Source organism: Pseudochaenichthys georgianus, chromosome 7 (assembly GCF_902827115.2).
Source record: "Pseudochaenichthys georgianus chromosome 7, fPseGeo1.2, whole genome shotgun sequence".
Classification (NCBI taxonomy): Eukaryota; Metazoa; Chordata; class Actinopteri; order Perciformes; family Channichthyidae; genus Pseudochaenichthys; species Pseudochaenichthys georgianus.
In genome coordinates, this window is record NC_047509.1 from 15336823 (window position 1) to 15351600 (window position 14778).

The 14778-nt window shown below is 40.7% G+C and overlaps 1 protein-coding gene across 1 annotated transcript in view; it reads right to left on the reverse strand.

Annotated features, from left to right (window-relative positions):
* Positions 1-1271: 1271 nt before the first annotated feature.
* znf512b (zinc finger protein 512B) overlaps positions 1272-14778 on the reverse strand; it is a 28975-nt gene continuing 15468 nt past the window's right edge. The window contains exons 9-18 of the mRNA XM_034086371.1: positions 14011-14145; positions 13620-13741; positions 12335-12427; positions 10031-10129; positions 9230-9469; positions 8798-9109; positions 6359-6460; positions 6192-6254; positions 5893-5991; positions 1272-4950 (exon numbers count right to left, since the gene is read on the reverse strand). Of these exons, the coding sequence (XP_033942262.1) occupies positions 4639-4950; positions 5893-5991; positions 6192-6254; positions 6359-6460; positions 8798-9109; positions 9230-9469; positions 10031-10129; positions 12335-12427; positions 13620-13741; positions 14011-14145 (1577 nt within the window). The 3' untranslated portion in view covers positions 1272-4638. The remainder of the gene's footprint in view (positions 4951-5892; positions 5992-6191; positions 6255-6358; positions 6461-8797; positions 9110-9229; positions 9470-10030; positions 10130-12334; positions 12428-13619; positions 13742-14010; positions 14146-14778) is intronic.

Here is a 14778-nt window from a genome sequence, read left to right on the forward strand (position 1 = left end):
CATTAAGAGATATGGATACATCTTTCAACACCCATATGAAACAGAACTGTAAACAGATCTTTATGAATATTTTACAAATCACTCCCCTGTGACTGTGTAATATAAGGTAGTTTCTAGCTTCATTTCAAGTAAACATTTAGAGGATTTTTTTAAATCACCAGGTAACGCAAAACAAATACAACATTTATATTGTATGACAAAGTGTTAATTTAATGTCTCTGGCTAGCTATAGCTACTTGCTAAGGGTTTTGCTTTTTCGATTAAAAGTACGTCAACAACGTAGCTGTAATGTATGCTTTGCTTACATGTTCGCATAATACTGACATTTACATACCTTGTTTTCCTGGCGCAAGTGGTGGCTCTGGGGTTGTTGTGTGAGCCATCACTTGAGAATTGTCAGCATTTTTTTTCTTATGTCCATCTTCAAAACTCCGAGTCCGACTGACAGTTTAAACATTGTCACAGGATACCTGTCAGCCAATAAGACACGTTTATTCGTGATTTCTCGATTGGTCTGGTGTCTTGCCTCTGTTGCATTCACTGAACATGGGAAATTACAATCCTGCAGTCCTCTTTAGTGTCATGATGAGGTTCAGGTCGAGGAGAATTGTCCGGGGCTGAAGAAAAAACATCCGGGGCTTGCCAGGCGACGCGCCTGATACAGACTGTTATCATTGTGCTGTATCTTACAAAAATACATGGGCATATTGTATTCACTTGTGTGTGATTCAGTGCTGCTATATCATAATTATCATAAACTTAAAAATAATATTTCTACGACTTCACACTTTTATGAAATTGTGAAATAACTCAAACCTTTAAACACCTGTTGGTCTGACTATGAGCTTTATTATTATGTGTATGTTTTCCTTTTAGGGCACCTAGGGTGATAATACATTTCTGTTTGATACACAATAAAGTAATATCTTACATAGAATTAGTATTAAAAAATACATTAGATTTTTTCCAATATTGATGATAGTCCAACTGTTACTGATGCGTCCTTGGCAATCATGTCTGCTACTTAACCTACATTGCTCTGCTGCATGACTTATCTAATAACCGCAAACTAGTTAGCTACAGCTAATTACATTATTTTAGGTTTTTTTCATGTACCAAATAAAAAGGTAGGTTTATTCATGGCACTTTAGGTTGCCCTTAAGTGGTTGATTTCTCACAATTATCACTGTGAGAAATTAAGGTAAACTAAAACAATTATAGTTAGATGTTGACAGCGCAATTTAAATACAGTTGACACAGTTTACACACAATTTAGTCAACAAACCTTTATTAATCAGTCGAGGGATATTAATGCACAGGTAATACAACAAGTTTGGGAGAAAAATTGTAACAGTTCAGACTCAAAGGAGGTGTTGATGCCTCCTATGTTAGGATCTATACAGCTCAATTTCAGATATGGAAATATTTAATACATCATTAGTCTCATTTCACTTGTTACCTTTATATCATAACCATTTATAAGCTACGACATCTCTTAAAACTCTCAACAGTTTTGTCACAATGGCCCTGACAACAGGCGCGGATGCCTTTTCCTGCTTTTGAAGAAGGTTGTATTGTATAGAAACACACCAGAGTTGTCAAAATAAAAGGGTACAATTCTCAGGCTTTCTAATGGGATGTCTAGGGATTAACCTTGGTTTTGAAATAACATTGCTGACAAAGGGAAGACACTTGAGCCTGCTGTTTTCCCAGGTACAAAAGTCACACCACACACAGTCAGGGTAACTAGAAAGCTCCAACAACACTCCTATTTCAAGCCTATTTCATGGTATAGTAAGTGCACTAAATACAGAAACAAACACACATACATATGCCTTGTTGTCCCATATTGAATAGATAACAAGTAATAAAGGACTCGCTCAATGTGTTTGTCAATGTGTACTGAAAAAGATCAATTTATGTGCATCATCAACATGGATAAAATAACAGTGTATGCCGACACATGGGCTTACAATGTTCTCTGTGGTCTACAAATCTTTTCACCCTTTTTTTTTTTTTAGAGTTAATAATATTTAAAAAGCAAAGAAATAAAAGTAGGGGAAGTGAAAAAGCCATACATTTTTGAGAAGACACATCAATATCAAAATATCAGCAAGCCAACAAAACCAGCTAAATATGGTGTATTGCTGTACTATCTAAAGATGTTGCAGTTAGCTTACACTGCGGGATAGATATGTGTTTTCCACATCATAGGAAGACAGATAGTAAAGGGTGAGATAAAATATAAAATACCCACTGTTAAAAGCAGTGCCTAACTATCATATTGCAACACCAAAGCTTGTCAGGTAAACACAGTCAATGTGACGTCATTAATGACACGAGTAACAAGCAGCTGATGAACTGATTCTGTGCCACAGCATTAAACTCAACAAAAAGTGTTACCATTTCCGACATCCAGTCATTACAAAGGTGCTAACTGTTTTGTACAAATACACACACGCTCACACACACACGCTCACACACAAGGTCAGGATAACTCATATCGAAAAGGTCCAAAGACCCATCAGTGCTTGTCTAACTTATCCTCTCCGTCTGCTGAACCTGGATAGAAGATAAAGGTCCATCCCATTACCATAGACGGACACATGCATACTCATCCCCACCTGAACAAACTCCATCAGCTGATTAATCGTGGAGGAATTCAGCTCCTATCTTTGCTTTACAATATAAAAGGTCACGGCGTAGGGATGACACCACCTGGGACACATTTATTTCCAATTCAATGTTTCTTGAAAATGTTCCGCCGACATCAGTCCTCCATTTAAATGATGACATTGACATTTGTTGGTGCAACATTCTGATGACTTGCCAGTGAGGAGAGAGTGGCAGGATGGATGAGTGGACTTACTGAGTTTAGGTCCTTAAGGTAGAGTGGCAAGTAAAGCACCCTTGTTATCTTACCAGAATATCCCCACATCACAACTGTCAGATTGCTATATGGGTTATACACACAAGAGAATATAAAATAGATTTACAATCTGTCTTTTTTTAACAAGCATTATTTGTATGGACACAAACTCCAAATATAAATCACATATATATATGGAGTTTTAATTTGTTCAAATCTTTAATAAAACTGTGGATTCAAGTATTAACTTTAGAGATGTTACAGTGAACATATTCTTTGATTGCACACATTTTGTATTTCATAATTATTATTGTTTTAATCTTAAACTAAACTAACTTTAATCGGTAAAGCAGCCATGACCTGTTATGGCTTTGTGAGTTATAATTATACGGTTGTGTTAGATTACAGGTTCTATCTAGAAAGAGTTAACCATGCTGCTTATTACCCATGTAAAGACAAATGTAGTTTTCTGTAGCTTTTTCATCAGAGTTAAATATCCCCGCTGCTGTGCCTGAGAGCCACTAGGTGAAGGTTGAATACTCCTGGAGTGCAAAAATACAAGACGGGAGCGAGAGGGGTTTAAGGGTTAAAGTGCAAGGCAATAACTTTGAGCATCCAGGAACTAATTCATATACATCATTAAAAGTGAATCTTCATTTGCAAATGTTCTGTTTAATAAAAGATTATTTCCCTCAACCTCTATAAAAGATATTTGTATTCACTCCTCAGCTCTTTGATTCAAGCAAAAAGCAGTAGCCAAAACATGGCCTCCTTTAAAATGGTGTCACATCATTTGATTGTGCTGCAATGGTGCAACAAGCTTCACACAAAGTTCCTCCCTCTGTCCATCATTAAGCTTTGCCAGTCCTATTTTAGACATATGCTTCAAGTTTTTTTTGTTTAAAATCGATTAAACAATGCCATATTAATTATTAACATATACGTTTCTAATGGAAAATCTCAAACAATCACTTTTTTGGGTTATTCTGCTAATTAATTTCAGTGTAATCACTGAAGTGAAATGATAAACAACTGACCAATATTTTTAGCTTATGAGACATTTGCTTACTTGAATAATAAAAAGTAAAAAAACGAAGAAACAAGAAAGGAAAAAACAAATGTAAAAGCAACATTGCACTACAGCACACACTGCAAAATATTCTGACTGCTCATGATCTACTTGGACTTGTCAGGCTTTAGAAGACAGATGGCATCATTGCTTTGAGTATATAGATATATAGATATAGATATTGTTTATGTACACAGTACAGTATATCTGTGGAAAAAATGTGAAAACACTAGCTATCATTAAATGACTTCACCATGCTAATAGAATATCCTTTTTAAAACCTCTCAAACACAACATTGATATTGTAGAGAGAATTACTCTGCCTCTGTTTGGAATACTACCTCTGTTTAGAAAATGCTAACCATGTAGTAGTCAGGATTTTATCTTGAAATACTACTGACACCTGCTGTGAGTACAGAAACAGAAATATGTGTATTCAAAAGGAGACAAAAGTGGAATGGAGAATTACAACCCCACTGTTACATGAGCATTGTTTATAACAGTAGACACATTTACGCTGGGATTTCAAAAAGTCTGTACTAAATGTTTTACTTCTTAAGGGTTGATTTTACTTTCTTCTCAGTGCCAAGTCCTTGTGGAGTTAGAAAGGTCTCTTAGCTTCCTGGCACATCATTTACAGCGAGACTCCTCTCTGGCTCCTGAGGGGACAAAAGCAGAGCTACTCTGACAATAACAGGCTTTACGGTTTGCTTCGTCTGGCGCTGGAGGGGAGGGGCTGTCTGTTTTGGCCTGGGGCAGCACTGTCCGATGGGTCGGGGAGCGGGCAGGGGGACTGTGAAGGGGTCACAGCAGGGGTTGAGTTTTGAGAAATAGTAGGAGCTTCAGTTTTTGTTTGGAGAAGTGCAACCACGGGGGGGCGCTCTTTGGGCTTGCGGCCCCTCTTCTTACCAGCCGTGGCACCGTTCCTCACCTCAGCCTTGATCCCATTGTCCTCTGGCGCTTTACTCTTGGTAGTAGAGACCACCTGACTGACTGCTGCACGAAACCAGTTCTAAAGCCATAAACACACTGTCAGAAGCATGTGTATAACTGTGTAACATTTATACTGTAGTGAGTGGTGCCGCAAAACATGTCTCTATACAGTAATGGCACATTTCCACTGCAGCGGGGTAGCCCCGTTTAAGCGTCCCTAAGCGTCCTCGCTCAGGCCTCGGGCTGCCTCGCTGGCCGTCCGAGGCCGTGGCGCATTTCCATTACAGTTTAGGTTGTTTAGTTGTTCCGTTGAGCTCCCGCTGGATTTTATCATCCCCAATGAGATGTTGGAACGTCGTCACATCCTCGGTCGACCACGGTGTGCTTTACTTTGACGTTGCCATTTTTGTAGCTCCTCCGTTTACAAAAATGCTGCAAGCTTGCTTCTAGATATATATGCGCCGCGAGGGATGATCTCGCGCGCGAGCTTGTGACGATTCTCTCTGACCAATCAGCAGTCGAGAGTGTTGCCGTCACTAGTTCAGCCCTGGCCCTGGCCTGATAGAACCACGATTTTATGGGGCCGGAAAAAGAGGGAAAAAGTACCCGCTAGCCGGTGCTACGCTATATGGAAAGGCCACCAAAAACTGGCCTGGCCGCTTGAGGACGATTAAGGACGCTTAAACGGGGCTACCCGCTGCAGTGGAAATGCGCCATAATATGAGCATCTGTTGCTATTTTGTATCAACAAAATATATTTATCTGTCAGAAAATACTTGGTCAGTTTTGGGTTTTATCGACGTTTTCTCAATATCGCTATATAAACTTGTCCATACAAGTTTAGAACCTGTTTTCACATGATATGCATACAGTAACACCTTCTTCACAAGATATAAATACCAACCTCCGTGACTGTTTTCCCTGTACGTTAACAGACATGAAAGTTCTGCCTATAAGAGAGTACTTTAAGTAATACTAAATAATATATAAGTCTGTGAAGTATACACTGAGAAGGACCCACCTGTGAGTGTGTCTTGCTGATATGGTACTTCACACCACTCTCTGAGCTAAACTCCTTCTGACAGATCAGACAGGTGTACTTTCCCAGTTCTCCACCTCCCTGCAATCCAAAAACAATAGAGCAATAAAAAAAAGCAACGTCCGTAACCTCCTTTTAAATATGTTTTAAAAAACGTATGTTTACAACATGAACATTTCAATTCTGTGGAAACTCTGTGTGTGTATTCTAATATCTACTAGAATAACTACAGAGGTAAATGAAATCAGGTTTGTGGCTTTGCTCCAGGTGAGTGTTTATACCTGGCTGCAGTTGGCAAGGTGAGCTTTTAGTCCCGATACACTGGAATAGACAGCTTCACAGTTCTGAGACAAAACAGAAATAAACACAGCGTTTTGTTTGTTTCTAATACAGTTAGTATCTTTCTATACAAAATGACAGATTACTGTGAAGCAGTACTTGTTCTTACCTCATTGGGACAGCAGATGAAGCCCTTCTCCTTGACTTGGTTCTTCCAGGTCTCTAATAGCTCGTGGCTGAAGTTTGGGAGGCCAGGACGGGTGTAATTTAACTACATAAAAGAGAACATCTGTATCAGTATGCATGTTACAAATGTTGAAGTACGTATTTAAAAATAGATACGCAGTGACAACTTTTTTTGCTTTATTTTACCACTTAAAGGTGGGGTAGGTCATTTTGGAGAAACCAGCTCGAGTGCGCTAGAATTTGAAAATAGACAACAGGAAAAAATCTGCCACTTCCTCACAGAGCCCCTCCTCCAACACACACGAACGCGCACATGACCAATGAGGACACGAGATAAGTTTGTGCACAGATGGAAGGCTGACAGGCAGGTAGGCCAACCAGTTATTTTAGCCGGGCCGGCTCAGATGATTGGTCGTGCTTTTTACAGCGCTACAGATTACTTTTTTTATGGATGTTTTGTCAAAGCACTTAAGATATTCATTGCTTATTGCTTATTGTTAACGGATATGTTATTGAAAACCACCTCGAATATGTTGTGTTAATGTTATGAAATGTTTTCTCAAATGATGCGGTAAGCAGAAGGACAGTTCAACGATTGGAATCGAATGATATCCAGATTTATATGGAAAGGTCAGAAACCCAGAGTGCGACTAAAAACACTGCAGTTATCGAAAGAAAAGGGAGGAATGTCCCTTCCATGCTTTGAAGACTACTATAAAGCAGCACAATTAAGGTATTTAGTTTGCTGGTGCAATTGTGACTATGATGCAAAATGGAAAGACCTTGAACTGAGCCAACTGAACATACCCCTTCAATGTATATTAGGTGATAAATCCTCAAAGACTGCACACTCTGATAAATGAAGCCGCTGGACATTGGTTCCCCTCAATATTTGCAAAGAATTAAAACTTGAAAGAAAATCCATGTTATTGAGATGGGTGGCGTTTGATAAAGATTTTAAACCATCAGAGCTGGATTTTAGATTTAAACAATGGATCCATAAAGGCATTACATCATATTCTATAATAGTTACCAGTACTGTCTTGAAAAGTTTCCAAAAGCTAACAGAAACCTGCAATTTGGAGCCCCAGGATTTCTACAGGTACTTACAGCTCAGACATCACTTTGATAGGAATATTAGAATGAAAGGGAACACCGAATTTGACCTGATTGACATTTTTGTGGGCGCATACAAGGGCAATACCCAAAAGAAACTGGTTTCTAGAATATACTCCTGTCTACAATATGCCAAGAACCACTCAACCCTATATGTGAAAGCCACATGGGAAGTAGAAGCTACTATTACTATTACAGAAGAGGATTGGTCTAACATATGTAAAATACAATCCACCACCTCCAGTTCTGGCCTTTGGAGAGAATTCTCATGGAAGAATATTATTCGATTTTTTCTAACTCCAAGAATAAAATACCATCAGAATGACAGACCAGAATCTGGACACTGCTGGAGGCAGTGTAGTAATATAATGGCTGATCATTTCCACATATTCTGGAACTGTCCAGTGATCAAACCCTATTGGCTATCTATAATAACAGAAATAAACTCAATTCTTGGCTTTGAGATTCCAAACAGTTTTGAGGGGATTTATTTAGCTAATATACCAGTGGAATTTAGTGTTCGGGACAAGTATCTTCTTAAAATATTACTGACAGCCAGCAAAAAGGCAATCACCAAAAAATGGCTTGTGAAAGATCCACCAACAAAGGGAGAATGGATAAACATTGTAAATGACTTGTTTCGCATGGAGAGGCTGACTTTTCCTCTAAGACTCTGTAGTGAAAATGTGACAATTACTGGTCCAAATGGGGTTTGCACATGAAGAGGGGGGTCACATAACCCTGAGATATTTATTTTATATTGCTTTACTCCTTTTGGTACAATAGTCTATACTTCGTGCATAACTCTGCTTCTACTGTATGTTTCACACAGATTGGTTGTGAACCCGTTGTGAGGGAGATCTTCCCATATCACAAGAATAATTGCTGAGAACATGTTGATGATGTATTACCCCAGTGACCTGTATGTTGTATGTTACTTGTTTGTTTTTTGTTTTTTTCCTCTGTATTGTCTACAAATTAAAAATAAAGTATTAAAAAAAAGCAGAAGGACAGAATTACGTCTAAACTGACGCCGTTTTGCATTTCCTTAAGAGCATTCCATGGAATACAACAAAAAGTGTATCTCGAGCCGGTTTCTCAAACTTACCTACCCCACCTTTAAATCCGGTGTTTCTAAGGAACATTTGAATGACAGTGTTGGGTTTGATGTGTGTCTAACCCTGTTTGTGTTGCTGTGTGTGAGTGTGTGATGATAGTTGTGTCTTCTAGCACTTCACATTGCTGCACCATATCTGTACATTTGCAGGCGTGTTAAGTGTGAGAGCATATGTTTATGTGTCCTCACCCTCTTGCTGTCAGGCACCAGGTCGTCCTTGATGCGGCGCTTGGTGCCCCAGTCTTTGGCCAGCTCATCCTCTGCTATCTCCTGCAGGTGGAACACGGCCACCTGAGCAGAGCGGCGCCTCACTCTGCCGCTGGGCGTCCGGTCGAAGTCATCCCCCTGGCTCGCAGTCTGTGCTACCTTTTCTTTGACTTGCTCCCTCGCCTTCTCCTTTTCCCTGGCTTCTCTTTCCTTCTCCTTAGAGTGGCCCGATGGTGCTTTCTCAAGTGGACTTGGCTCCTTGTGGCCTAATGATGGAGACTCCTCAGAGACAACCTGGGGAAGCAGTAGGACACCTCTTTGAGTGGGAAATGGGGAAACTGTTGCAAGCTATGACAGTAAAACTAGTCAAAATGCTTGTAAACATTGGGGAAAAGGCTTCCATGATGATCTTACCTTATCTTTCCCGGTGTTGTTGTTGGTGTCAGTGATAAAGTCCTTGCCGTTATTGTTGGTGGTGGTGATGGTTGAGGAGTGATCGGTGCGCACATGGTAGTCTCTGCCAGCCTTGGAGCGGTAGGTTTTTCCACAGTGCTGGCACAGAAACACAGGCTTCTGATCGTCAGAGAACTCGCTTCCACAACGTTTCTGGTGGTACTGGTAGCCCATCAGGCTGGAAAAGTGGGCTGAGCAGCCCTGTATAAATGTGTGTGAGTTTGCACAAATAGTGTTTGTGTGAGGCCAGTAACAGAAATGAGGACAGAATGAAAACACACATTACAGTAATTGAGAAACTGCTTAAGCATAATAACGTGTACTTTAACTGAAATGTAACAATATTACTGCAATAAGTCAATATTATGTCTTTACTGTTGACAAACAGGAGGAAGCTGCTCATCTTTCTGTGTGTGAGAACATGTCACAGTAGAGTCTATTTTTTGCTGCTCTTTCTCACTGCTTTTTGCACTGTAGTGTGAGTAATGGGAAGCAGAGTGTTGATGTGGTTTTGGGCAACATGTCAAGAACAAGGCATAAAGGAAAAGGGAGAGAGAGGTAAGAGGAGGCAGACACACAAAGAAGAGCCTGAGGAAAAGGGAGAAAGAACATCGAAACTGGCAGACGAGGAGAGAGGAAGATGTGACATGAAAGATAGGAAAGTTGGACAAATGGAAATGAAGGACACAAGAAAGCAAGAGTAGAAACGAACGGGAGAAAGGAAAAGAGAAAGGGACACAGGAAGAAAGACGTAGCGCATACCTCACTAGGACACTTGATTCGTCCCATCTGTTTGAGCACTCTGCGCAGCCTTTCTCTCTCCTCAAGCTCGTCGCCCGTCTGGCCTTCGCTCCCCGAGGGCTGCGGGGGAACAAACACAACGCCGCATAAGCGTGTCGCACCACAACACTTCCCCATCCCTCCTGACTTTGAACAAAATTGTGAGGAGAAAGTGTTTTCCATCTCGGGTTGTTCTCACTGTGCCAGGATCACTAAATGGTGTTGTGGTGAGGCTGTTACTCAAGGCATGTTTATGACAACTGTCAAACTCGTGTTTTCACCCGAGTGTCGGCTGGTGCCAAACCCCAGCCAAGACCAGAACAACAGATGGCAGAGCTGCCAGGGAGAAGAAAGCAGAAAGTGCAGAGGACTGTGGAGAGTCTGGCCTTAGTGAGGAGTCCCAGTGGAGCGGACTTCATGTGTTTTCTTACATGTCGACACACAAAGAAAGCACTGACATGACTGAGACACAACCTAAGCTTTCTGGAAGGGTAAGAAGGAGAGGAGATATTGGAGATAAGAGTACTTCAACACTTCAAATAAATACAGCTCATGCCTGGAGGTAAGAGAACAGACACCAGCTCAGCCATTGATTTACACTGGCAGGAGGAGAGCATGTATTCTTAATGCCTCCACCAGAGACAGCAAAAGAGCAAAGTTGAGTGAAAGAAGAGGCGGTGGGATCAGGGCAGAAACTGCAAGGTCAAACTCAAGTAGTCAGTGACTACACTGACAACACATTGGAGCCAGGGAGAGTGCAAACGCCAAGTGAAATCATAGCAAAGCTTAAACAAGGTTGAAGTAAACCTGCTTTTCAAAGAAACGATACAAAGAGAGACTTAGTCAATGAAAACAAGCACAAATAATTCAGTAAGGTATTTGTTTACAGTTCCCAGTACATAAACACATTGATTTACCGATATAATGATGCTGTAGCAACTGATCGGAACACTGGAGAATACAATACCTTAGTGTATTTACAGGAATAACACACATTGTAGGTTCTCAAAAGCATATCTCACCAAGCATATCACTTGTTGTGTACTGTGGCCACACAAATTAATGTCTCTACACCAATACAAAAACTCAAAATAACTGTCTTCTTCATACCAATGCTTTTAATAATATACTTTATAAATACAATGCCTAACTTGCTCGCAAACATGAGCCCAAACACAGTGCTCATACGTCACAGTAGGACAGTATACATCCTACTGGAAAACAAAGTAAACAATTCCACCTACATTCTAAGAGGGATATGTTTTAAGATGCGTCTGATTCTTCTAGGTTTTTGCTTTTGAATGAACTGCTGTTTAAAAAGTTCTTGTTGATAGAAGAGAGAAAAAAGAAGAGAATGACACAAGTGAAACCTGCTAATGATGAAAGCCTTCTCTAATCAGCAGCTACTTGAGTCTGGAGCACAATCACAGACGGCACAGCTTGTCACAAACGTTTGTAATAACTAATAACCTAATATGAGAAATGTTGCTGGGAAGTCTGCTGAGGAAGAGCACCTGAGTTTTTACACACTGAGAGATTAGCTTTTTCTCAGTTGGAATGCCGCCAAGAAGGTAAACAGCCACCAAAGGTCCAGACTGAAGACAAATGATGATGTCAAACATGGTGCAGTCATCTATCTTCACTATTCAAATGATAAACATACACAGACAAAGCCCCTTACACATACATGCATATGCCCTATTATCATAAACTATTGGAAAGCGTTACCACACAAAAACACATGTGGTAGAAGGTTTGGTGCACGTACGTTCATTAATCTTCCATGGAATTTTCCGAACAAGGCCGTGTTGAATAATTTAGCAAACTTCATAGCAGCGCCATTGCTCTAATGCAGGAGCGTCATTGATAATATCTTAATGAAGCTCTCTGCTGTCGGAGTTAAGACAGCAGCAGACGGAAACGTGAGCACTTCAAGGGCCATCAACATGAACAGTTCAAATGTTTGATCGTTTACAAACCTCAAGATGAGATTTTTAGAGACGGGCTTAGAACCCACAATGAATACGCACCAGATAAATGTAATACAACTCATTTAATGTGGATTCATTCGTATGTGTGAATCAAAAGGCAAGGCACCAATCACTAGACACGGTGAAAACTGACACTTGCTGTAGCGTACGGTGGATTTCCATACGAGAGTCACAAGTGTAAGTGTGTCGCCTCCTGAGTGTGTGTCGTGCTTTGCTGTAGTGTCTAATAACTAACAACTCGTTTAGTGGGTCAGTGTGACAGCGGTGAAACATTAGCTCTCTGAGCGCTCCGTACCTTGGTGCTGTGTTCAGCCATGGTGTGGTAGTTGAGGCCGGCCTTGGACCTGAACTGTTTGTGGCACTGCTGGCACTTCAGAGCATCCTGGAGCTGCGGGGGGTAAAGGCCAAACACAGCATCAAATAACAAGTTACCCACTATTACAGGCTATGCTCTATATTGGATCCATCAGTAGAGCAAAACATTATATCTGTAACTTAATAGAGGCATGACATTTTTGGTCAAGACAAATGCAACTTTTGGGACTAAAAAAGCCAATTTTACACCAAGTGTTCCTTGTCGTAGATGACTCCCCTGGCCTCAGTATTGATTTGGAGACAGAGTGGTTTTATGGTGAGTGACCCAGCTGTAACGTGGTGATTCTGTCACTGCTTTACGACACACTGTCACTTTAATGGCGTCACACGGGCCAGTGGGCCAAGGAGCCATTAAAGTGGCTGTATGAACACGTCTCTCTGAGGGCCCGGAGAGGTTGGTTTGTCTTCAGTAAAACTCAATATAATGCACTTGGATGAACTTAATCCTTATTTCCAACATTCTCGTTTATAATTGCTATAGACCACCATTCAGTGCAAACAAACAAACCGCAGAAGTGCACCGTTTCTTCTCCCTCGACCCATTTCAAGTGATATTAGCTTTCATAGGAGAGCAGATGAGTAAAGGATATTACATGGGAAACATGGTTGAGATTACGGTACTGTGATACTGCCCGATGTTATTTCAACAGTCTTCAAATCAATATCATTACTGTAAAGGCTCCCTAGACTCAGGGAGGGGTATCTTATAACGGCGCACTCAAAGTTATAATCCAATGTGGAAATGACAGTTTTGGGTTGAGAGAGCTTTATTTCATACTTACAAACGCGCTTAAGGAAAATATCTAAACTGTTTTTAATCTATATAAGACATTGATTTCACTGAGGCTTTATGCAAATTGGCTGCCATAGATGAACACATCATGTGTATTGCATAGTGTCACATGTTACTGGATCCTGATTTACACAGGAACTGTACAAATGTAAGATTTATTTCGAACTGCACCGCCACCACTTTCAGCAGGTATTATGACGGTTTGATATTTAAGGCATTCATGTCTGGTTGGCATTTTCAGTAGACACGCTCCTCTAAGAGTAAATGCAGTGGAGGTATGCTTGTACTGTGTGTGCGTCTTGGAATTGTATTAACTTGTCTGATAGGATATCGTTTTTTTCAGATTCACAGCCAGCTCGATCAGAAGTTATCACAGCTCCCAGGCTGATTGACAGCTTTGTGTCCCACTGACCTTCTGACAGATCTCCATGTGTTTCTTGAGGCCGTGGACTGTTTTCCTGGTGACGATGGAGCAGGTGGGACACACCACTTCACCTCGATCGTGGATAGCTCGCTGCCATTGGGTGTCAGCACCTTAGCAACAGGAGGAAACAGGAAGTCTCTGTCAGATAGCTGATCACATATAGCTGGTACTTTGTCTCGTGGGTATTACATTTCCATTTGTGTACTCATTCCCTATGTTAGATTATATGCTTGTTTTAGCATGTGATAATATAGAAATAATCGCTTTTGAGACGATTTCCACAAACCTAAAAAAAAAAAAGAAGGTTATTGTCTTCTTGTCACAAGCTACATTGTAGTTGTATCAGTGGGCTGATAATATTTGTTCTTAAGTTGTTCACCAGAGCTGGTTGTAGCTGGATCTTTCTTGGACGACTGACTTGAAGTAAGTCTTCTCTGGGGCTCCTCACTGAACCCACTCCCCTCTGATTTCTTCACACGGCCCGCCTTCAGCTTCTCCTCCACCTTAGTCATGCCTACAAACCACACACATACACACACACACACACTGTAGAAATCAAAACTTCCATTGAAATGATTTAAGGTCAAATGTGAGATACACGCAGAATGGAGAGGAAGGACAATGCGGACTGAGAGAAATGCTGACATAAAGAAAGTGGATACTGAATATAAAAACATTTTTAGAAGGGGGGATCAACTGAAAAGAAAGGATGTTGTTTTGAAACAGGGAAAATCAGGTTGAAAAGGAAGCGAGAAAGCATTGATTCCTGCACACTGCAAGTGGATTGTTTGATAAGTACTTTACTGCTCCGTGTATGCTATTTGAGTCACTGAACATTTTCAGCTTATGAATGAGACAGAAAAGCAGAGAAATACTGGAAAGCTGTGTCAATGAGATGTGTGATGGGTGTGTGAGTCACTGATTCATGGAGTGGGATTGAAACACCTCTACAGTTGCAACATAGCTCTGTGGAAAGACCAGCACCATTGATCAGAAACCGCAGGAAGCATTCAAAATAACTCCAATCATACGACGTTGAGTTATTTTGAATGAAGCTACAAACCACAATCCTTATGCCTCATATCTGTTCTCCCATGGTTTCCAATAATCAGTGAGTCATCAACCTGTGGCCTGCTGTCAGTAATCA